General features: G+C 36.4%; 1 protein-coding gene across 3 annotated transcripts in view; it reads right to left on the bottom strand.

Moving 5' to 3' along the window:
* EXOC6B (exocyst complex component 6B) overlaps positions 1 to 26,498 on the bottom strand; it is a 607,862-nt gene that overhangs the window by 332,859 nt on the left and 248,505 nt on the right. For all 3 annotated transcript variants that reach the window (XM_035001312.1, XM_035001314.1, XM_035001313.1), the window contains one exon: positions 23,040 to 23,108. In XM_035001312.1, coding sequence (XP_034857203.1) covers positions 23,040 to 23,108 — 69 coding nt within the window. The remainder of the gene's footprint in view (positions 1 to 23,039; positions 23,109 to 26,498) is intronic.

Below are 26,498 nucleotides of genomic sequence, written 5' to 3'. Positions count from 1 at the left end.
TTTTCTCAAAAGAGTATATTTTCCTATCCCTGTAAACAAATTGAAAGCCAAAGTTACAAAGTTCACTGAGAGCAAGAAAACTTCGTCTGATACCAGCTCAGGTTATCCTTATTCCACCCCCCTTTCCCTATGCAGGTTTTTTCTGTCTAGTTCCATAACCTGACAGAGGTAGCTTTTTTCCCCCTTTTCCAAGAATGGGTGAAGGTTTCCTTCCGGAACTCTCCTCTCCCTCAAATCAAACTTCTAAGACTAAGTCATACTAAACTTCAGGGGAGGTAGACAGCCTAATGTGGTTTCAGGAAACTTCCATCAAGATTGTTTTAATGAAGAAATGTGTTTCACCCATTGACCACAGAAGAAAAGCTTAAAATGAAACACAACACTTGCTAATCATATCATTGACATCTCTTTCCCTCCTTAAGAACAAGAACCATCTCAATGTTTTTCATGCTTACAAAGGTGCTGAGACTTTCAGCGAGGAATTCTTTTTTTTCAAGCAAGGAACCCCTAATACACGTCTTCAGAGTCTAGAATGCCAATTGGTTTGAAGAAACCTACCCATATATAATAAAATATATGCGCAGTAAATATTTGTTGAATGAATAGAGTATTACTTAGTTTTTATTATGTAACTGTTTTTCTTTGAAAGAGTGGCCTTTAAAAAATGTATGACTAAAATTCACTTTATGGATATTAGATGTGTACATGCTCCTTGCTATAAACATCAAATTCTTTTCTATTCTGTGTGGCCTGATCATGCACATCAATGACCTTAAAAAGAAATACAGGTTTTCAAGTAGCACAAAAGAAAAAGAAGAAATACATAAAACCTTCCACCTGTGTTTTGTGACAATTCTGCCTAGATTTTAAGGGTAGGGGTGGTGCTAGAGGAAATTCCAGAAGCCCTTTGACAAATCCTAATGGGATTTCTCTGATACCATCACATTCAAGTAGAAACAGTTTAGAGCATTTTATTAGGGCCTCACCTGCAAAGACTTGATTTTATAACACTACCCTAGTTCAAGACACACTGTTGAAGTATATAGTATTACACATTCTTATTTTCTTTTATGCCCCATTCCTAATCTCATTTCCCGTATCAACACACACAGGCACCCACTCTCGTATATAGAAGACATGTCATTTAAATGAAACTTTTATATTTATATTTATTATATATTTATTTTATGTTTATTTATATAAAGATGTGCCTTTGAAGTAAGTATATATAGTGGTATTTTATGGGTTTAATTTATATAAATGACATTGAGCTATCAATTGTATTGTTTCTTACTTTGATCCTCCAGCACCAGATTTCTGAAACCTTTATATATTGTTATATGTAACTATTGTTCATCATTTAAAATAGCTTGGTATACATTGCATATTACATTCAATCATATGTAAATACTGATTTTACTCATCAGTTCCCCCAGTGATGACTACCTAGATTGCTTCTACCATTTTCTACCATCACAACGCGGCCTCAAGTCTTCACAGCAAGCCACTAGCCTCTACGACACAGCCACTTCGGACGAATTAGAAAAAGAGTCGCCAAGTTACCACAAACTTCCTACTGGATTTGCTTTAATTTCATCCATCGACAATTTTACGTTGTATAGACATGCTATTCAAAGAGTATCTCTCTTCATTTATCCAGTATTTTCTAAATGTCCTCTAACAGAATTTTGAAATTTTTACAATAAAGGCCTTATTGTACGATTTTTAAAATCTATCTGTCTTCTTTCCATTTTACTTTTTTTCTTGGCCTAGGACCTTAGGAATAATGAACACAATGGGTGGTGGTAGGCATCTTTGAGTATTTGTCTTTGTGTTCTTCCTGATCTGTTAGGAATCTTTCTAAAATTTGCTCATTAAGTATGATCTTTGCTGGGGTTTTTGAGAGCTGCCCTTTGCCAAATTTAAAAAATTCCATATATATTGGTAGTCATCTCATATCTATATCAACTTTTCTCGAATGCAATAATATGCCTCATACTTCTTTGTCTCTCTTTAATGTATAAGACATAGTAGAAACAATATTTTCAGACTGATGGCCTTTTCCCCATTGCAAAAATGTGTCAACACTAGGTAACAACAACAACGACCAAAAAAGAAAAAGGAGGAGAAGAAGAAAAGAAAAAAGAGAAAGAAGACAGAATGATATTTCCCATTATGGAGCTGGTCTCATCTGCATGCATAGGATGCTTCTTGGCTAAAAACCATTCTTCCACCTCCTGCTTAAGCAGCTCTACAGCAGAAAGTCTGTTTGCTGTTCCCCTCCCTGAAAGTTGCCTATAGCTTTGTTCCTCATCAGGACTGCTCCCTGCTGGGGCCTCAAGTCACAGAAGCCCCTACAGCCCTGAAAATTATACCATGGTTGAGACTTAGATTAAAAACTTGCCCAAATTCATACACGCCACTAGTACCAAATATGACCTACCTAATGAAAGACCAACTAAAGCTAAACCATGCAACGATGATGACAAAAGATGTGAAGACTGCCACAATCACTTGCAGAGGTCCCACACTGGTATACATACGTCGTAATGTATACAATGAAGATTTAGCTTCAAGCTTCTAAAAAATAAAGCCATCTGTAGGGCCCTGCAATACTTAGGTCTTGGCAGCCTTCCCAGGGCATGAAAGAACCAACATTTCCAAGACACAGCCAGGCAGCCATCAAAAATTGTTTCCCAGTCCAATCTCCTCAGAGCAGAGTGCACTGTAGATTTCAGCAACAAAAGGTAATCTTCACAAATAAGTACTGAACATTTTTTACATCATTTTGTACTGACTTATAATTTGATAAATGACTAAATGTTCAAGATTAGGGGTGAATTTTTTCTTCATATTTTATAACCCATTATATTATGCAATTACCATGATCTTATCTCCCTGTAGCTAGAATAGTTATAAAAAGGAAGGAAGGAAGAAGGAAGGAAGGAAGCAAGGAAGGAAGGAAGGAAGGAAGGAAGGAAGGAAACAACAGAGACTTTCCTTAACATTTTGGTAGCAAGTATAAAAGTTCTACCAGAATTCATGAAAATACTACCATCTAGATTTATGGGTCATACTAATCACTTTTACAAAAGTCAGCTTGTTATTAATGAATCTGGTTGCCCAGAGATATTCACCAAGGTTCCAAATTTATTCAGAAATGGCATACCAAGAATTTAACAATTGGACAAGAATTGGTATTTTTGAGATGTACTGACTATCATCAAAATTGGGGGGAAAAAAGGTGTAATAATCATGGCTGATATTCTTTTATAGAAAATGTTGAACATACTAATACCAGGGGCATTTGGGTGGCTCAGTTGGTTAAGCATCTGACTCTTGATCTCAGCTCAGGTTCATGATCTGACTCTTGATCTCAGCTCAGATCCTGAAATCAGGATCATGATTTCAAGCCCCACATTGGGCTCCACACTGGATATGAAGCCTACTTAAACACAAAAATACAAATAAAAACATAAAAACATACTAATACTAGAAATGACCAGAATCACTTCATGATAAGAGGGGAAAAAATACTCAGGGTTTATATATATTATTTCCTATTTGATGAGCAGCAATGTTCTACAGAAATAAAATGCAAGCCATAAATGTGAGCCACACTACAATTTTAAAATTTTCTAGAAGCCACAGTAGAAAAGTAAAAAACAAGTGATGGAAAATATCTTACATTCCTTTTTTTGTACCAAGCCTTTAAAATCTGGTGTGTATTTTACACTTACAGCACATCTCATTTAGGACTCTCCATGTTTCAAGTGCTCAAAAGCCACATGTGGCTTGTGGCTATCCTACTGAATAGCACAAGTCTACATCATCCGGAACAGAGATTCGAGCCAAAGGCAGAAGGATAGACCATGTGCCCTGCATATAATGAGCATGCAGTAAATATTTATTGAATGGATGAATGAACAAAGTGGAAAAAGTGGGACAAAATCCTGAATGAAGCAACAACAACAACAAAACAACAACACAAGAATATACATGGGAAAAAAAGCCACTGAAGAGAACTCTCTGTGGAGTCCCCGGCATCAAGCATCTCTGACCTGCTGTGCTATTACTACAGTTCTTAAGTTATAGGGACTGACTTCTATAGATGAGCCTCTTGAGGTGGGAGCAGACATCAGATGAAATAATGACTCTCAGGTCATGGCCAGAGGAGTCCATGAAATATAACAATGTCTTACTAAACCTCAAGTACCATTTTTTCTATTCATGGGATCAACTCAAAGTATCTAATTCACAAGAACAGATCACTATCCACAAAACTGAAAAACACAAAAGCTGTCCCTAAAGTCCAGAGTAGTGCAAGACCTCCAGCTGACAAAACAGCCTGCCTCAGAACTGCTCGATTTGCCAGTAGAGCAAAGGTGGGGGTGGGGGGTGGAGAAGAAGGGGGAGGGGAAGATCTAACATACTTCTTCTGCCCTGTTATTTCTACTCCCCACGACGACAAGACCTTTGTGAGCAGGCAAGGGAGTTGAGAAGAGAGAACTCAATCTCTGCAGTCCAGGCTGCTTCACATTTTTCAGAAATTACTGCATGTTCAAACAATGGAATATTTGTCAAAGTACAACTTGATCACCAGAATTCATCTGTTTTTCATAACCACATTTGACCTAAACTGTGCTGACTAAACAAGGTACCCTGTGTTTCGCAGTCTGGAAAATGTGGCTCCCACCATCATTTTCAGACCGCACTAAAACCTCTGGCCCCTAGACTACAGCCGCTTGGTAACTAAGTGCATTCAGATTAGGCCAAGGATGATGTCTGCTGGCTTCCCTTGTTACATCAATCACAGATTTTCATTTTCAATTCATGTTTTAGTTAATCTCTCTCTTTTTTGGTAGGTATCTATCAAGAAAGGATAAAGGAGCTACAAAATTTTTTATATTTTTCCCTCTCTCTGGGCTATGTATTATAAATTCACATATATCAACACACATATTCTTTAAACCTTTTATTTGGAAATCATTCCAATTTACAGAAAAATTGTAAGAATAGTATGAAGAAACACCCACGTACTATTTACTCAGATTCACCCTCTGTCAATATTTTGCCCCATAACCCTTATTATTTGCTCTCTAAATATTTATTTTTTTCTTAGCCATTTGAAAGTATGTTATATACATCAGATCTCTTTACTCCTAAATAGCTCATCGTGCATTTCCTGAGAATAAGAATAATTTCTCTAACAACAGAATCATTACAAATTTCAGAAAATTTAATATTTTTCTAATCTACTGTCCACATTCCAGTTTTGTCAATGGATCCACAAAATGTCCTTTATAGCATATTTTCCCTCGAGTACAAGATTCAGTCTAGGGCAGGGATCAGCAAACCAAGGCCCATGGGTCAAATCCATCCCATTTCTTACTATGTAAATAAAGTTTTATTGAAATACAACCACACTCACTCATTTATATATGGTATCTGGCTACTTTTGAGGTATAACTTGTGTGGTCGTGACAGAGACCCTATGGCGCACAAAGCCTCAAATGTAACTATCAGGCCCTTTGGAGAAAATGGCTGCCAATCCTGGTCTAGGACAATGCACTGCATTTAGCTGTCATGCCGCTTTAGCTTCCTTTAATTTGAAACAGTTCCTCAGCTTTTCCTTATTTCTTCTCATTGACATTTTTGTAAAATATTCTCTCTTTCTTTCTCTCTCTCTGTCTTCCCTTCTTTCACAACAGAATGCTTCTCATCTGGAGTCTCTGTGATTTTTTCCTCATAAATTAGATTCAGGCTATGTATTCCAGATTGGAATAAAATACACAAAGTAATGCAGTATCACTCTCAGGGTATCTCACTCAGAGGCACACAATTGTTTGGCTGATCCCCAGTTACGATGTAAATTTTGATCACCTGATAAAAAGGGCACCCAATTATGCTTTTTTGCCTCGTTATTAGTAAGTAACCCTGGGAAGACACTTTAAGACCACACAAATATACTACTACTTACCAAAAATTCCCCCCTAGATTTAGTATCTATGAATGATTCCTGCCCAAATAAATCTTTATTGGAATGACTGTAAAATGAAGAACCACAAAGACTCTGAGATTTTACCCACTTGCATGCCAACAAATTAGTGTGCCACAATTTCATGGATGCTAGTAGAAGGCACAAAACTGGATCAGAAACAAAGGACTTTATTACTAGTATCAACAGCAGCAGCTAGAGTACTAGCATTTACACTTGCACCAATGCCCAGAATGCCAATCTCCACAGGACAATGTGAAGCAGTCCCGGAGACACCTGCACATACAGTGGTTTGCTTTAAAGGAGAGTAACCCTGAGCACAAAATCTCCTTGCTCTATAGAAAAGCACTATCTCGAGCTTCCAAAGCTGGAAACATGCCTGCTTCGTTCTCTGGCAGGAGACATCATCCCTACCTTACAAAGCTGTTGACTACACAAAGATCCTTGAAAAGATGCTCCGGAACAAACACAGACGGTGCCTCTCCTCACAAGATGTACAGAGATGCAAGAGAACCATTAAGTGTCTGTCAACAGTCAACCCTCAACATTCTACTATAAGGCTTCTCCCCTGTTAACATACGTATGTATTTAGATATATACGTACTCGTTCATTCATTTATATGTTTATTATTAGTAATGACTCATGGTTTTCTATTTTTTCCCCAATGAAAATACCCTTTCTCACAAACTCTCCTACTTTTTTATTTTCCGTTAAGATTTTAAAGCCCAGCTAATTTTTATTGCATTATTTGGTGGGAGAAATTACACATCAGAATTTCTAAATAGTGTAGGAAAATCTAGAAAGACAATAGGTCAAATGCAACTAAAACTTAGGAAAGCGTCCTCAAGGCCCTCCCAAAAACTCGAGTAATAGCTTAAACAAACTTTGTAAGTAGCCACTGTTGATTGCTTAAGCCCACAACTAGTTGCAGCCAAGTGTGGTCTGGACTGGACTACTCAGTGTCTCTCAGAGATACTAGTTTCAATGGCATCTTTTCATGTTACAAGGAAAAAAAAAAAAAAACAAGTAGGCAGACAGACCATTTTCATAGAAAGTAACTGATCTTACTGTTTAAGAAAGGAAAATCCCATTCTTTTCCCTATGATGACTATGGCAAATCAGGCCTCCCCATAAGGCGGTTCTAGAAAACCAGAGCAAAAAGGTTTATTTTAGGGGCGCCCGGGTGGCTCAGTCGTTAAGCATCTGCCTTCGGCTCAGGTCATGATCCCAGGGTCCTGGGATCGAGCCCCGCATCGGGCTCCCTGCTCGGCGGACAGCCTGCTTCTCCCTCTCCCTCTCTCTGCTGCTCTGCCTACTTGTGCTCTCTCTCTCTGTGTTAAACAAACAAACAAATAAATAAAAATCTTTAAAAAAAAAGGTTTATTTTATTAACATATAATGTATTATTTGTTTCAGGGGTACAGGTCTGTAATTCATCAGTCTTACACAATTCACAGTGCTCACCATAGCACTTACCCTCCCCAATGTCCATCCCCCAGCCACCCTATCCCTCCCACCCCCCTCCACTCCAGCAACCCTCAGTTTGTTTCCTGAGATTAAGAGTCTCTTATGGTTTGTCTCCCTCTCCGGTTTCATCTTGTTTCATTTTTCCCTCCCTTCCCCTATGATCCTCTGTCTTGTTTCTCAAATTCCTCATATCAGTGAGATCATATGATACTTGTCTTTCACTGACTGACTTACTGCGCTTAGCATAATACGCTCTAGTTAATGCAGTCACATAAAATTGTTATAGTCACACAGTCACAGAATTGTTAATGTACCAAAGGCAAATCTGAAGGAGAAAAGAAAAGTTTGGAAAAAGTAGACTAAAAAAATGTAGTAGGCCTTCCCACCTCCATCCCTACTTTTGATCATTATTGACAAGACACTAGGTCCAGTCACTTACTGGTGGTAGAACAAGAAAACCAGGCACTGATTAGGTTTATAAAGTTAATGTATCTATTATATATCATATTAGGGTACAATATGCTATAATGTATAACTTAATACTTGTAAGCGCTTTGAATAGTTTTCCACACTTAGCATGATAAATCGAGCCACTTTAATGATAATGACAACTGATGGAGGAAAGAACACAAGACAGAGAATTTATATTTAGCTTTGAGTTCTAACTCGGCTACTTACCACTTATGTGACTGTAGGTGAGTAACTGAACTGCCCAAGGCCAAGGTTTCCCGTTCTGGGAAAAGGGATGGATAAAAGAAAAGGTAGGCAAAAGTCCTTCTTGTCCTGATAGTTCATGATTCTTAATTTCTAGATTAGTTATTTTATAAAAGTAACATTAAATAGGGATGGATTGTAGGAGGAAGAGCACAGGTGTTCGTGTACTATTTCTGTATCTTCATATTTATGTCTACGCATACATTAGTCTAGGTCCTCATTTTTCGCTGCATTCTTAAAGAGTACTTTTTATAATATAAAAATTTAATGATGGGGTAGGAGTGAGGAGGACATATACAAGTTGGAAAGAGAAATTTTTTTTTAAGATTTAAAGGTAGCAGGCCAGGTGTTTTTACACACGTTCTTTCATTTCATTCCCACAGAAACACTGTGAGATGAACATCATTATTTGAATTTTTTAAATGCAGAAAATTGAGGCTGTGAGACATTAAGTAACATGTCTAAGTCGAGATTTAGATTCAAGCTCTTCTGATGTCCCTAATTTTAAAAAAACACCATGTTGGGGTGCCTGGGTGGTTCAGTCGGGTGCTTGCCTTTGGCTCAGGTCACAATCCCGGGGTCCTGGGATCGAGCCCCGCATCGGGCTCCCTGCTCAGTGGGGAGCCTGCTTCTCCCTCTCCCTCTGCCCTTCCTTCCTGCTCATGCTTTCTCTCTCACTCTCTTCCTCTCTCTCTCAAATAAATAAAATCTTTAAAAAAAAAGTAAAAATAAAAATAAAAGAATAAAAAAGCAACACGTTGACCAGAAATCACTTGGGTTCTAATTATAATTGTTTTTAAAATTACAACAGGCCTCAGCATTTTACAAAATCTTTTGGGGCGCCTGGGTGGTTCAGTCGGTTAAGCGACTGCTTTCAACTCAGATCGTGATCCCAGGGTTCTGGGATCGAGTCCATCGGGTTCTCTGCTCAGAGGCGAGTCTGCTTCTCCCTCTCCCTCTGTGATCTCTCTCGCTTTCACTCTCTGCCAAATAAATAAATAAAATCTCTGAGAAAATTTAAAAAATATTTTCTTCTGTGGCCTTCCCACCTGCTTTCTTTCTGAGACACGAGAAAGCTGCCCGAAGTCGTAGCATCATCTTGAAAGAACAAAAACAGAAACCACATGCTCCAGATGGAGGACGGGAACTGCTAAAAGAACCCACCTAAGTCTCTAGTGAGTGTGGGGCCACCGTACCGACACTGAGGTGCCTGGACTTCTTGTCACATTATAAAAAAACAAAGTGTAGGGTGCCTGAGTGGCTCAGATGGTTGGGCGTCTGCCTTCGGCTCAGGTCATGATCCCAGGGTCCTGGGATCGAGTCCCTCATCGGGCTCCCTGCTCAGCGAGGAGCCTGCTTCTCCCTCTGCCTCTCTCTCTCTCTCTCTGTCTCTCATGAATAAATAAAATAAAATCTTAAAAAAAAAAACAAAGTGTATTTGTTTAAACCATTAAAGTTGCGTTTTTTTACATGTACTCAAACACAACCCGTACTGCTACAAATATCACCATTAAACATCATAAATGACCTCATTTTCATATCTAAAAAAATATGTTAACATATCTTATACTTCGCTTCAGGGTAAGAAGAAATCCCAAATCTAAACTAGTGACACTCCATATAACAAATGGATGAACTATATTAACCTCAGCCAAACGACTAAATCTTCTTTGACTACGGCATCTTTGATGGTCCTTTTATAGGTCTCCATTAACTTTTCACATTGTACCTTCTTGAGGGATTTTGAACATTCATTCACTCATTCGCTTCACAATGATTAGTTAAGCTCCTTCTGTGTGGTGAGAATAACACAGTAGACTGGGAGTTCCAGAAGTTCTAGTTAAAGACATTCAGTTAAGGAAATAAACTGAATTCTGCCTGAATTCCGTGAGCAAATCTGGAGTGTTACAGGCGAAGAGTCTGAGTTTCTACTCCAGTGCTGAGGTCCTAAACTACTTCACCCTCCAGGTTATGGTTTGTGCTATAAAAATCTGAAAAAGTAGAGAATCCATTATAGGCCCAAACTCAGCTTTTCCAAATCCCTCACTATTTAAAATAAATCAGTTCTATTCCTAGGTTAAAAACAAACTCTTCATTACACCTGCCACAACCAGCTATATTTGAACATGAGCTCCAGTTACGGCACTTGCTTCTGGTTAGACCATTTTGGTATATGCAACTTACATAACTGTCTGAATGACCAAATTTCCTCTATGAAACAAAAGGAAATCCCTCCCCTACATGTCTTCTTGTTCAAATCACAAGGCTCTGGCCACAGTTATTTGTGTCACCCCCTCATAATATCCAAAACTACTGGGACAATGTATTAAATAAACTAAGTAGCCAGTAAAGACAGCATTTACGGAAGCAAAAGAACCTAAAATTTTTAAATTAAAAAACTAAAAATAAACAAATAAAAACCTGGCAGTCACAACCAAAATAGGAAAAGGAAGGAAAAAAAAAAAAAAGGAAGAAAAGGAAGAAAAGGAAGAAAAAAAAATGAGAGATCTAGATGGATATATGAGAGGAGGGAGAAAAGATTATAAATGCCAAATCCAGAGATCTCAGTGATGGGAGAAATTTGGCATAACTAATAGGAAGAAATATCAAAAGGAAGACAGAAAATATGGAATATGTTTCAGGAAAGAGAACTGCCTGGGGGCGCCTGGGTGGCTCAGTGGGTTAAGCATCTGCCTTTGGCTCAGGTCATGATCTCAGGGTCCTGGGATTGAGCCCCACATCAGGGTCCCTGCTCAGTGGGGAGCCTGCTTCTCCCTCTCTCTACTGCTCATGCTCTCTCTCTATCTCTCTCTCTCAAATAAATAAAATCTTAAAAAAAAAAAAAAGGAACTGCCTGTACGAAGGCATCATCATGAGAAAACATGGGGTCAATATATCTGGAGCATAGATTGTGAGCAGGCAGGAGGAAAAGAGCGACCAGAAATGAGGTAAGAGAATCAAGCCAAGGATAGAACATGGGAGACTGTACAGACGAAGTTAAGAAGTTTACTTTATTCTGATAACAACGAGAAACTAAAGTATTTAAAGCACAGTTTTTATATGATTTAAATTGTGTTTCAAAGGTGTGTTACTGGGTGTGATGTGGAAAATGATTTATTTCTTGTTCATTTTGTCAGAGCTTAAAAAATAATTATGCTATTGTGGTGTCTAAAGCTGTTTAAGTGAGACATTATTGTTAAAAAAAGAAAAAGCACACTTGAGGAGTTCAATCTTCTCAACGTAAGCATTTTGAAAAACAAATGTGAGCATGTGTAGAAAAAAAATTTTTTTGATCACATTTTTTTGCCTCTGATATGTATGCTCATGGGTAATAAGGTCACCAGGTTAAAAGAGCAATATGACAATTATAAACAGTTAGATTACAGCGGCTACAAACCAGGGCCCATTAGCCCATACTACAGGAAAGTTATCGCTATAAATGGCTTTTCCTGTGTCCTTATCAATGCAGCGCACAAAGTATCTCACCCTCAGCTTTTCTCTATGATCTATGTAGTGTTTATGCCTATCTAACCTCACCAGGCACTGGTGGGTCAGTGCAACTAGGAGGCGGGGAGATACGGCAGCAGAGTGATGAGACAATCTGTGAAGTGTCAGAGATGGACTAGGAGTCACCAAATATTTCAGGGCAAAACTTTCCACATTAAAAAAATATCTCTAAAGAAAATACTCAAACTACGCTCTTATTGCTCAGAAGTACTCAAGATCACCATGGAAGCAAACCAGAAAGCTTCCAGTTCTGTTCTGTGTAAGTTGGCTCCTCAAACAGTACAACTTGCATTTGTCTTAGATAGTGGGGGGAAGGCAGATGAATATTTCTGAGACGGGAAAGAGAATCCATTTAAAATGAAAATAAAACAACATTTACAAAAAGAGTCAAGAGGAATAGGGTCTAAATATCAGAGCCTAAAATATAAGCCACTTAAAGTTCTTAAAAAATAAATGTCAAGTATATAAACATCAAAATTCCTTTCTAATATCATTGCTATCCCAAAGATTTGAAAATGGTACCTACTCATTTCAAATTACTGTCTCAGGAAGGCTTTTCCATTAAAAGTTCGATGTTCTTTTCTTATTTCCCAAAGAAAATGTATATATTTCAAATAAACATGATGGATTTTAAAAAAACAAAACAAAACAGGTATCTTCACAGTCTTCTACAAAGCAGCTTTTCTCTGGACCCATTAAATTATGAACTTTTGAGAGCAGAAAGTGCCCTGGTCATCCTTACCTCTTTCACTATATTAAGAAATACTGGCTTAAATAAAATTTAACATGTTTGGTTTTTGCAGTTCTTCTTAGAACACACCTAAAATATACTAATGTGATCTGTGTAAAAAAAAAAAAAAAAAAAGACACCAAGACAGAAATACAGTATACAGAGTTCTGATGACATGTGAAACAGGAGCCCTCCTCCTTTTTTTTTTTTTAAACAGATTATCTGATGAGCCTGGTGTTCCTTAGAAATATAGCTCCAGAAACAACCTTAAGAAGATCTAGATCATTAAGCTATGTGCCTCTGGCAATGCTGGAATTCTATATCCACAATTTCCAATTTCATGTGACTGGTGAAATAAAGTGATATTTCCCTCTCTCTCTGTAACACCATCTTTGGAAATGTCAAATGAGAATAAGAACTTACAAACTCTAAGCCCCTAGAATTTTGCATATAGGCCTTTCTCATTTGTCTTAATTTCTACCGCAGGAGTAGTAAATGACCCTGCTTGTGTTTCCACCCAAACCAATACTTAAATGTTCATTCAAGTGTCTTTGTAAAAAATTGAAAGAATTTAAATAATGGATTTTTACTACAGTTACATAAAATGAATACAAGTCAATAGTGTCAATGTTTAAAATAGAATCAGGATAGGCCTAAAAAAAATAGGCTATAGTAAAGTACAATCAATTTTAATGAAAACTAAAAAACTCTATCAGCGTTCACTGCCAGATCAATGGTCTGTGAAAAACACGAGGAAAACTGCATGAAGCTGATGTCTGAATATTTTCTTTCATTTGACAATCAACTGTCTTAATACCTAGATGTAGCAGAAATGTTCTACTATTTTTTTAAAAGGGAGTCTCATCTTTTTAAGCCAATTAACAATTTAAAAAATCTGACCATCAAAAATACACCCAATCCTGCAGACTGCTTTAAGTCTATGTTCCAATTCTTGTGTTCAATTTACTTGATTATTAAATGGCAACAGTGCCTTCTGATAAAGGTACAGGATTAAGAACCCTAAAATCTTACCTCTGGTGCCATCAAAAGAACTATTTCATAGCTTGATTCAGAGTGAGGCCAATCTCTACCAAGTGAGATGTTTTTTCTCCTATTTGCCATATGAATAAGTCATTTCTTTAATGTAGTCAAATTTGTGAAGCACTATGAGATTGTTGCACAAAGCGCTATATAAAATCCAAGATAACACTATTATAAATACATATATAAACAACAACCCTTCAACTGTCTCTATTTGAAAGGATCTGGAAGTCTAACCTTAGAATGCCAAAACTAATCGTTTTTCTTTAATTGAAAATTTCAGCAGTGTCTTAGGCCCTTCAAGTATCTATTTCCCAAATGCTTTAATGTAACAGCCAACTGCTGCCAAAGCTCTTTATGTAATTTCATTAAGGAATTCCCTTAACACCTCAGAAAATATGTCACTTAAAACTGCTTATATCCATTCCTTTTTCCACTCTCCAAATCCTTTCCTTGCTATTATCACTAGTCACAGGACCATGGATTTTGCAGTTTCTTCCAGCTGCCACTGTAGACCATACAAGTAGAAATCCTTAGATTAGAAAGGGAGAAATATGTTCCAGAAAGATTCCTGCCTACTCCACCCCACCCCACCCACCCCTGGCCCCAGCAATGATCATGAAGGATTGTAAAGAGATTGTGCATAAATTCTAGCTCTGCTACTGACTCATCTCTCCAAATTATAGCCAAGTACTTAAAAAGGGTATTATTAAAAGCAAGTAAGAGGTAAAATATCCTTTAACAGAGGACTTTACAAAATTATGTCCAGGGAGATAAATTACTAACTTTAATTCTCATAATTATTTTTAAATCTCTGTCTGAATCCTTCTAAGTAAAAGAATTCAGGGGACAAATCTATTAGAGTTTAGGTGCTGGGGCTAACTTACTCTTAATAGAAAAACAGGTCACCAGCTTGCCATGCATAATGACTGCCCAGGGAATGAAGATTTATGACACAGAAATAAGTTCACTTTGAAATATGCTTTTAAATTTAGATTTTGGCAAGGCTTCCAAACCTAAAAGAAAGACAAGTGGTAGGGTGTCCGTAAGAGGCTTATAAAAGGGGATACTTGACTAGAATTGGGGTAAGCTATTCTGGGGCATAGGTCTGTAGTCAGTAGGCACCTGAAACCTAACTCAGCCTCTAGCTCCTTTTTACACGAGGAATTCTTCCTAGGTCTAATAAAATTCAGGAGTTGAGGAAGCCTCTGAAATTCTAAGCAAAATATCACATGCCTGTACATATGTGCATTTTGTCTGGGGAAAGGGTTCATAGCTTTCATCAAATTCTCAGAGGCCCCTTGCCCAAGAAAACTTAAAAGAAATACTGCACTTGCTAGAGCCTTTGTAATATGAATTCACTGCACAATGACATTCTGCATTCCCTTATATCTCAGGCTGTTTTATAGTCTCCATTAGTAACTGAAAGTGAATTAAATAAAAATGAGGTTCCTACGATTCATGTAATACTGAGAGGTTGCTGCTTACTAAAAAAAATCCACATATTGCTTATAATATGCTATCCCTGGATCCAAGATGTCAGAAATCTTTAAAAAGTATACTTTTTATGACAGTATAACACAAATGCAGACAAGTACATAAATCAAAGGTATACTGGTCAACATTCTTTAATCTAGGATTTTTTTAACTGTTAATGAGCAGATGATGTAAATCACTGGAGAACAAGAAACCACAAGAAGATAAGATTATAAATGAGACCCACAATCTAAGAATATGGCGGTATTTACAGGTTTGCTCCCCCAGGTTCTTAATGACACCCAAGCTCTTTGATATGGGACACCTATACACTCTTTCAGTGATAGAAGGGTGAATGAGCAGCAAATCTGGAGAAGAGTCAGATGTTGCAGTGTGCAGAGGAGCCTGAAATATATACAAATCTTTGTCCAAATTGAGCTGGGTTCAAGGCTTGGAGCCCATTAACATGGCAGACATCACTGGGTTGATAGAGTTTTCAAAACATCTATAAGACAGGGCGCCTGGGTGGCTCAGTTGGTTAAGCGACTGCTTTCGGCTCAGGTCATGATCCTGGAGTCCCGGGATCGAGTCCCGCATCGGGCTCCCTGCTCGGCGGGGAGCCTGCTTCTCCCTATGACCCTCCCCCCTCTCATGTGCTCTCTCTCTCTCATTCTCTCTGTCTCAAATAAATAAATATCTTAAAAAAAAAATCTATAAGACAGACTGGTTTCTGTATTCACTAGACAGATAGGCCATCCATCTTTATAACTACTACCACACTATGTACAAAAATCTCCAATTATTATTATTCATCACTTCTCTTCCAGTAAAATTTTTAGTTTGTTATTTTCTCCCTCCTAAAAAATTATCCTTAATGACTGTAAAATGATGTTTTATATCCTACCCCTTACCTGCCTATCTCTTAACTGTATATGAAGATTTAAACAGTATAAGTTATTTAAAACAAATCTATAAAATACACCTACATTTGCCCTGCACACTTCCACTGCATTACTATACCAAGAACCAAGTCTCAATTAACCACTATCTGACCCTTGTTCACTTTCTTCCCTCCCCTCCTCCTGCCAAAGTTTGCCCTTCCTGCCAAAGTTCAGCACTTCCTAGAAAAGTCTCACTGCCTGTTTGATATTGTACTTCACTTTAGTCACCAAAGGAAGAATTTACAGGTGCTTGGCCCCATCTATAAGACCATGACCGAAATCTGACCTCCTGTTACAATACGTGAACTCCTGCCCTACTGATAAGGCTGGCAGATATAAGTAGGATTTTTCAAATAATCCTTTGGGAATTTATAAGCAGCACAGCCATAAAAGGGGGGTGAATGGAAGGTCGGTTTCACTAAAAATAATAAATATTGCCATGTTTATTCAAAGTGTGCCTTGTTATCCTCCAGGCCAAAAGTTCAGATAAACACTATTGTAAATGACAAAATATTAGAACTTTTTGTTACTTCTGTTATGATCCTTCCGTTGGACACCAATAGAACTGTTTTCCCTCGTATAGGTCCCAGCCCTGATATTGTATAACACTGCCTGAGGCTAGAATACTGGATTCATTTGCAGGTCAAAAGGAGGGCAGTTATCTTTCAAAATCAAAAACAAACATTTATTGAGTATTATATACTACTAATACTAAGTGTTAGGTGCTAGGGCTAAAAAAGATGAATAAAACACGGTACCTGCCCTAAAAGAGCTTACAGTCTATTGAGGAAAAAGAATACATATCTAGGATAAGATGATATAATATAGTCAGCACTGATACAACTATGAACTGGGTCCTATAATAGTGCAAAGGGGAAGTGGGTCCACTGAGCTCCACCTGAAACATCAGGAAAATTTGCTGGAGGACACATGTATGAAATAAGTATGAATCCATAAAATAAAAAGAAGTGGGAATACTCATTCAGGCAGAAGGACTAGACCAAGGAAAGAATGGCAGGCAGGAGAAGCATGGTGCGGTCAAAGAACTGGAAGCATTTCAGTATCATTAAAGCAAGGTGGTAAGCAGCAGAAAATATGGCAGACAGGACATGGAAAACCTTCTATACTTCTGTATTTTACTCCATAAGTGAGCAATTAGAGAATTTCAAGCAGATAACATATATGACAGATTTATATGATACACAGATCGCTATCACTACAGTGAGAAGTCAAGTTAGGGATTTATGATATAAGTAGGGAGAACAGTTAAGAAAATGTTTTCAAGGGGCGCCTGGGTGGCTCAGTCATTGAGCACTTGCCTTTGGCTCAGGTCATGGTCCCAGGGTCCTGGGATCGAGCCCCGCATCGGGCTCCCTGCGCAGCGGGAAGCCTGTTTCTCCCTCTCCCACTCTGCCTGCTTGTATTCCCTCTCTCACTGTGTCCCTCTCTGTCAAATAAACAAATAAAAATCTTTAAAAGAAAAAAAATGTTTTCAATAATCCTGATGATCTTGGGTAATCATTTTAGGATAGGGGAGGATGAGAGAAAGTAAAACTGTACTTAGGAGGTCACATCTGCAAGATAGGGAGATCTGGATATGGTACTGAGAAAAAAGAAAAGGTTTGGGTTTCTGCTTGGGGACTTGATAGAATGCTGTTATTACCTGAGATCACAGTACCTCCCAAAACAGTAGATTTTAGGGAAGGGGGACATAATGAGTTCATTTAGAAACATACAGAGTTTGTGCTGCCTGTGGATTATCCAAAAATGTTAATATTAACTACATCAGGAAATTAAAAAAAAATTTTGTTACAAATTTTTAGATTAATCCATTTTTAAATATCTTTTTCATTAATATTATAAAGAGATGCCCTCCACTATACAGTAATACAAATCAGTGATTTGAGAATGGGAAAACAAATACAGAGTAGTAACAAATTATACCCCCCAAAAAAAGTTATGAAAAGAGTCCACTCTAGAAGTCATACATGATCTGGCTCTTCCTTTAGCAAAAGAGATATCTGAGTGCTTTTTTAAAGTCCATCTAGGTCTGGAACAGCAATGTCTAAAAAATAAACATGTATTCCAGAAATAGAGCTGAGCTCTTACCACTAGTTGTACTTTTTCAAAACTAGGAAACATTATGAATGTGTGAATGAGGAAAGAGGTCTGTCTCTGCCACATAAACGATGCTTTATCAAATTATTACAGAACATTTATGAATGCCAAATATTTCAACACTACAGAGTATCAGTGTGTGGAATTTATTTTTTAAACGGGCAGTTTAAGGCCCTCCTTAAACTCACAGTTTAGGATGACACAGATTTCATGTATTTACGAACATATACATTTTGAATAATTGATAAACTTTGTATGTTGATGGCAGAGACTAGAACCTCTGCCTACATGTCTATGCTTTACAACATATACTTTAAAAAATACCAATAATGTGTCTAATAATCAGGATCAGAGATACGTAACTCTTGCCAAGTTAACTACACTGATTAATAAATTCCAATGATGTGCCAAAGACGGAGTGAGGCACCATTCAGATATTATCTGTAACTGTACTAAGTAGATCATTATTATCAGAGCTCACATATGAGAAAGCTAAGGTTTAGGTAACTTGCCTCACACCACACAGCTAGTAAGTGTGCAAATTAATTACTTCAGTACTCCTATGAATCACTTGTAGAGTTCTCATTTGAGGAAAATTTGTTACATTTTCTATATCATAAAATCTTAAGGAAGCTCACAAAAACTAGCAGATAAATACTGTGATGAGATAAAGTGCTGGCATATTATAGTCTTCAAAGACTGTAACTTCTCTCCTGGTAGACTGTAATTTTTTAAAAGCAGAAGTCCTTGCTCTTATTTATACATCCTTGCTCTACAAACCCATTTCACGCAGAACAGAAATTCAGTAAGTGTTTAGTGAATAAGTAAATGAGCGATAAAGTTTGAGTTAGCATACGCTCAAACAAATGTACTGCATTTTTTAGCTATCACGTACTTATTCCTTCAGTTAGTATTTATTGAGTACCTACTATATGCCAAGTACTGTTGCTGACACTGAAGATAAAACACTAAACTAAACAGACTACTGGTTTTCATACTTTTACACTATTTGAGAGGGAAAGTACACTTGATTTTGCAATTATGAGACTTAACAATAAAATACAAAATGATTAAAAATAAAAAAAATAAAAGGAACTGAATTCCAGATTGTTAAAAAAAAAAAAAAGCAGTAATATATCCTCATCAAGTTGGATTTATCTAAAGTATACAAGGATCATTTAATATCACAAAAATCTATCAGTGAAACTCACCACATTCATGAACTAAAGGATAAAGACCAAAGGACTGTATCAATATATTTGGAAAACAAATCCAATAAAATTCAATACTCATTTATGTTTTTATAAAAAACGATCAGGAGTCTGGAATAACTAGATAAAGAATATTTACCAAAACTTTATTGTAAACATCAGTTAATGGAGAAACTTTGGATACCTTCCGTTACAGATCAAAAATCAGACAAGGACGCCTACTATTATCTCCCTGAACAACAAAGTAATGATGATCCTGGTCAATACAATAAAACAATATGAAGAACAATGAAATATATGGATAGCAAGAAAATAAACAAGTCAATATCTGCAGATCAACTACACAGAAAATCTATCATAAACCAAAAAACAAACCATAATAAAAGAGTTGAGCAAGGTTACCAGACTTAAGTTAACTTACAAAAATCAAGAGCATTCCTCAACATCAGCAATTATTAATTAAAAAGGAAAGTTGAAAACAGCAACAAAAACTGTATTTTGCTATTAACCTTAAAAGAATCCCCAAAACTGTTAACATAGAAACAAAGCTTAATAATTTAAAAGTAGACTTTTCCATGAGTAGCATGACTTAGCATTATAAAGTTATTAATTCCTCCCAAAATTTATCTATCAATTCAAATCAAAATTCTAGAAGAAATTTTTTTAATGAACTCAAAGATTCTAAAATATATAGAGAGAACCACTAAAATCTACTCCTGAAACTAAGATTACACTATATCACTCTAGGTTAACTAACTGGAATTTAAATAAAAATTTGAAACAAAATAGAAGAAGATTGAAGAAGTAGAAGAGGAGGAGAAGGAAGTGGAGGAGGAAAAGGAGGAAGAGGAAGAGAAGAAGAAGAAGAAAAGAAAATGATGGTAGAAAATGATTCTGTCACAAGATAAGCCTCAAGGAAGTCACAACTTTAAGGCAGCCCCAATTTATTTTAACTTCTTTGGGGGAAAAGGTACTGAAGCCTTTCCATTAAAAAAAAAAAAAAAAAAAACTACTATTATAGACAGCTATTTTCATTATGAAATTCATTCTATACTTGAATAAAATAATGTGGCTTTTTAATAAATAAATAAATAAATAAAATAGAGAAAATAAAGGTTCATAAATAGTAAAGGCAATTTAAAAGAGGAGAAATGAGAAGGGACCTGTTTTACCACACATGTAGATGTATCACAAAGCCAAATTCAACTAACTAGAGAATTGAGAAACAGATTCTCATATATGGATATTTCAAATTGAGAAACAGATTCTCATATAAGGATATTTAGTATATGCCCAAGGTACTATCAGGAATCAGTGGGCCATATACAGATTATGTAGTAGATGGGACTGGTAAAACTGAATTCATCATATAAAAAAAAATTCAGTTGGATTCCCAATTCATACTATATACTACAGTGAATCCAAGATGGATCAATATCAAGATGTGATGGGAAACATGTTAAAGGTAGCATAAAGGGAATGCCCTATGACCTTGAATAGAAAGAGAAGTTTTTTTTAAAAAAAAAAAAAACAATACTTAAAAAGTACAAACTCTAGGAGCGCCTGGGTGGCTCAGTTGTTAAGCGTCTGCCTTCGGCTCAGGTCATGACCCCAGGGTCCTAGGATCGAGCCCCGCATCGGGCTCCCTGCTCCGTGGGAAGCCTGCTTCTCCCTCTCCCACTCCCCATGCTTGTGTTGCCTCTCTCACTGTGTCTCTCTCTGTCAAATAAATAAAAATATTTAAAAAAAAAATTATCTTAAAAATATCCATATGCTTGGAAATTATGAGATGCATTTCTAAATAATCCATGAATCAAAGAAGAATTTGTAATGGAAATTAGAAAATGTTTGAACAAACATACTATATTCAAAACTTGTGAGAGTAGCTAAAGCAGTGTAAGAGGGACACAACTTTAAAAACACATGTACAATTGACCCCTGAACAATATGGGTTTGAACTGCACCAGTCACTTAAATAGGGATTTTTTTCAACAAATACAGTACAGTAGTATAAATGTCTTTTCTTACGATTTTCTTAATATTTTCTTTTCTCTAGCTTACTTTATTATAAGAATGTAGTATATAATATATAAAACATGCAAAATATATTAATCTACTATTATCAGTAAGGCTTCTGGTCAACAGTAAGCTATTAGTTTAAGTTTGGGGGGATTCAAAAGTTATATGGGGAGCACCTGGGTGGCTCAGTAGTTAAGCATCTGCTTTGGCTTAGGTCATGATCCCAGGGCCTCGGGCTCCCTGCTCAGCGGGAAGCCTGCTTCTCCCTCTCCCACTCCCCCTGCTTGTGTTCCCTCTCTCACTGTGTCTCTCTCTGTCATATAAATAAATAAAATCTTTAAAAAAAAAAAAAGCAAACTCTAAGGTTAAAATTGATGGATTTGATTACATTAAAATCAAGGATTTCTGTTTGTGAAAGATAATACATACATAGTTTAAAGTCTGGGGGCAAACTGGGAAAAAAGACATTGGCAACATCCTAAACTGTCAATATCTACAATATATAAGGAATTTCTGAGATTTCTCTTTCTAGCAAAGAGAAAAAAACAAAATTTGGCTTAAGAAAGCCAATACAAAATTGAACGAAGTTAAAAAGAGGCATTTCAGAGAAGAAAAATCTTAAATGATTAGTGAGTCTATAAAGAGAAGCACAATGTTATCAGTAATCAAAGAAATGCAAATTAAAACAAAGAGATATCCTTCAATATCTATCAAGTTAGCAAAAATTAGTTAAAATAAATATTATACATATACCTTGGACTTATATGAAATAATGATAATAATGTGTCACAAACTAAGATGTATATGATTTATTTAATTCTCTGCACATGAGATTGAAAAAAAAATTATCTACTTATTTTAGCTGCCTTGAGACAACTCAATCTATACCTTGCTCCATCTTCATATGATAAGGAATGATAGATGGAGAGAAGGAGTGGAGAGAGGGAGAAGAAAGGAAGACGGGAAGTGGAAATCAGAGAGCAAGGAGAAGTAGGAGGAGGAAGGAGAGGAGGGGAGAAAAAATCACCAAGTCTTTTCTCAGACTAATGGGAATCACCTCAAAGTACCCTGGCCATGAAGCTCACAGACCAGTGTCCCAGCCTGTCTGGAGTAAAGACTACGTGACACTGTATGAAACATATGAAGAAAGAAAATGGATAGAAGACTGGCCAAAAGACTCACTCAATCATATTATAAAATAACCTGAGAGAAACTTCACAGAACTTTGCTATTAAGAAATACCAATAATGGACTTCTCTCATCAATCTGTCTTTGATGATACTTTTTAATTTTTTCGTTGCCTTTTTGTGTATTATGTGTCTGCATGTAGGTGTACTACCAAGATGGAGAAAGGGCTATTTCTTATAATACCATTAACACCCATAACAACTTCCCCCCAGAGAGATTCCTCCTTGCATATGTTTTATATGACAAAAGAAGTAAGTGTCATCAGGAATAAAAAAATAAAGTTTTTATAAATATTATTTTAATATATAAACATAGGCTATTTTTATGTATATAACTACATCATTAAATTAAGAACAGAAATCTGTGTATGTGACTATTTCTAGGTATAATCTTATCATTTTTGGTGACTGACAGAAATTAATGTTATTCACTTATATCATTACATCATTACATGGCAAACAAAAGATTCAAGAAGAAAAGGATAATTTTTTATAATTAATACTCCTTAAATAATAGTTTCTTTTTTCTTACTCTTAATAAGAGTAAACAGAAAAACTATAAAAAATGAGAAAGAAGAGTTTTTAACTCAATATACATCTTTATTAGTCAGAGCCAGATAAAGACTCACCAGGACAGAATATATGTGTAGACATCGATAAACAGGAGAGAAATCCACCAAATCTTGGGCTCCGGGTACCTGCAAAACAAACAAGATTGTCACAAAATATTCAAACAAAGCTATGAAGAACTTTGAACTGCATTCATTTTTACTATTCAAGTGTAAAAACTAAAAGCCAGTTCTAGTTTCTAGGAGAAAAACACAGAACAAACAAACAAACAAACCACACTCCCAGAAACCTAGTTTTGGTATTTTAGACATGGGATTAATAAACTGTGAAGATATCAGCAAGGCTGGGACACAGAACAGAAGGATAAATAACAGAAAAGAGTAACAGGTGTCACGGGCCCTGCATCTGCTTTTAGAGATATATTTTAGGCTTCAAAAAGGAAGCCTCCAAAAAGGAAGAGAAGAAGGTGGGAATGTGATTTTGACCATGTGACCGCATCTTCTTAGATTCATGGTGGTCTATATAAAAGACTAAGTTGCAGTGGTCAAAACCAAAACTTGCCACACAGGAGGAATTAAATGACCTGCCAGCCACATTCTGAAGGGCATAAGAATTAGTATTTACATCAACATGCAATCAAAATACAGAAATATGCTAGAAAGAGAGGGGGATCATGTAAAAAGTAAGAAAATAAATGGAAAAGCCAAACCTAGAAGTAATGCCAGAAAATTATAATATGAACAAGGTAGACAGATTAAATCTAGACATCAACAGACAAAGTAAAACAAACAACATTAGGTAAGAACTGGAGATAGCCACAGTGCTAAAACTGTTTGGTTATGTGGCCTGACAATGAGTAACTCACAATTTACTTTTGCCTCAATTTCTTCAACTGAGAAAGGAAACTATTCCCTACACTGTTGGCCTATAGGAATTAAACAAGAATACAAGGACACAAAGTAAATATTGAACAAAACAAAATAAAGCAAAAAAGAAAAGACAAAATTGCTTAAGAAATAATCAAAATAAAAGACCTAGCTGCAGTTTTTACTGTAACACTTATATTCATCAGAATATAAGCAGCAGGGCGCGTCTAATTTGGGTTGAGCTGACTCATGATGACAAGGTCGGTTTTCCTTATTCCATCAAGGATGGCTCATTTCTTTTTCGGGGGTATAGGTTTCTTCACCAAGATGTTTTTCCTAGTGAAATCTACTCATTCTACAACTCAGCAGCACAATTCCTGTCCCTCCAAAATCACCACCTCTCTACATTTACTGGTTCAAATTCATTGACTATTCTGTTCATTTGCTATATACCCATGATAGCACACACTGAATCTCTATGTTTAAGAAACTCCCAGTGCTAGATACTCTGTAAGCACTCAAAAACAAAAACAAAAGAAAAATTAAAAAAATAAAAACCTCTTATGAATCCAAAGCTTGATAGTAAGATGCTCAAGATTCTACACCATGAACCAAGCATAGATTTATTTAAAAAAAAAAAAAAAAAAGGCCATTAGAAAAGTTAGTGAGCGTTACAAAATCACTGAGAAAAACATTTTATGGACAGATAAATACCACATAATTTAAAAAAAAAGATTAAAAAGCACATAAAAACTGTAACCTTGAGAGTACAAAAGGACATCTATTTTCATCTTAATAACACAAAAAGAGACAATAGGTCATCATTTTAGACACTCTTATGTGAAATGACCACAACATTAAAGCATCTTTACAGTCTCCCCTGTTGGATTACAAAGTAAAGATGTAAAGGAAATTTACTTTAGCTTGCCAGAAAAACAGGGCCTACTAGTGAAAACTTCAACTAAGCAAAACACAAGTTCAAAAGATGAAAAATAGAAAAATTCATAAAATTCTATTGATAGTATTTCAACTACATAAAAATTACACATACATATGAAAAAAGATAAGAAACATAAAAAAAGTTTTGATCTATACAGGAAATGAAACTTGTTTCTTTTATTTAGAATTTAATGACTATGAAGTTATTTATAACAAATACACATTTATACAAAGTTTAAGGAAATTTAAATAAATTCAATCACAACTTTGTTCCTATGTTCTTCTTTATGCAGTTTATTTATTTTGCTTTGCTTTGACTCAGACCAATAATTTCATTCAAAAGGAAACTGCTCGTAAGCCATTCTCAGACAGAGCCGTGGCACCTTCACATGTCAAACCCATCCTTACAGAATGAACATCCACATTAGGGGACAGTTTCCCTAAAAATCTGTGATGAATAAGCTAGTGGTAGCCCTTACTAATGGGCTACAAAGAGTGGTTTATCTGGACCAACTAAAAAATAGATATATTTAGAGAGGACAGAAAGGTTTCCCTGTCATTTCCAACAAATATTTACAACCAAACCTATTCTCTGCGAGGCTGTCTTGATCCTCATCCTCAGCTTCAAACTGTTTAAAATGCCCTGACCTGAAGTATTGGCTTTGCTATTTCTCAGCCTCTGCAACCATAAACCAGTTAAGTCCCCCTAAGCAAAGGACCGCCTGCTTTGAAAGGAGTCCACAGAAATCTAGACAAGAAAAGAAGGAGCAAAATGGGGTTTCAGTTCACAAACTTTACCTCCACCCCTAAAATAGCCTACTATTTAGAAATCATTTTTCCTCCATGCTCCCTTCTGCGAGGAACACTAGGAGCACTGCAAGGAACCAAGAAGAGTGCTGTGAGGAGAAAGGTATGTAAAGCATGCACTGATTCATGTTGCTTTGAGCTAGATGTGTTTTCTCTGCCTCCACTAATGAAAAAGAATCACATCGACCGAAAGGCAAAAGGAGAGCAACATACACTGTACGTGAAGGAATGCCACACGTTTGGAAGGATAAGAAATGAACTTTCAAAAACGTAAATAGATGGGAGTGGGAAAGAGAACAAAAGTCAGTTTCTCCTGACTCATACAAATAGGTCTGTTTTAAGGTCCACATTTTGCTCCCCATTTAAAATGCAAAACCTCTGTCAAGGTTGTCTTCATTCTTCTTCCCCTCCTGTTTGCCCTTCTCTCCCCTCAAGTGCAAAGAATGATTCAAGCAGGTTTAGGTTTCAGCTGGCGCAGAGGGAGGGGTCCAAGGACACTTTCTTAAGCTAACAATGACAGTCTCTAATGGTTTCTGTCTCCTAACAAAAGCCAGGACTCCGTCTTTATCAGCTTCATCTAATTTTTCCTTTCCAAAGTAAATAACACAGCCCTTGCATTTTACACATGTCCAAGTTTGACAAATCATTATCGACTGGGACTATAACTGATAAGAGATAACTTTGTGGTAGGACGTTGTCATTTCCTCTCATAAGGGCTTTCTTTCTGAGATACAGAAACATGATTAAAATAGTTAAACATTTCCTCTGCCTGGCAGTCAGGAACTCAAGACATTAAGATACTGGAGTCTGTATTTTTCTAGTTCAAATAGATCTATGGAGATACCACCAGCAGCCACAAACAGTATACTCAAGATTATCCTGCTTTTTTAACTAGTTGTTTTCCTT

Source organism: Mirounga leonina, unplaced genomic scaffold (genome assembly GCF_011800145.1).
Source record: "Mirounga leonina isolate KUSES-001 unplaced genomic scaffold, KU_Mleo_1.0 Mir_125, whole genome shotgun sequence".
Classification (NCBI taxonomy): domain Eukaryota; kingdom Metazoa; phylum Chordata; class Mammalia; order Carnivora; family Phocidae; genus Mirounga; species Mirounga leonina.
The sequence above is the reverse complement of the archived record's forward strand: the minus strand, read 5'-3'. Positions and strand labels throughout refer to the sequence as shown.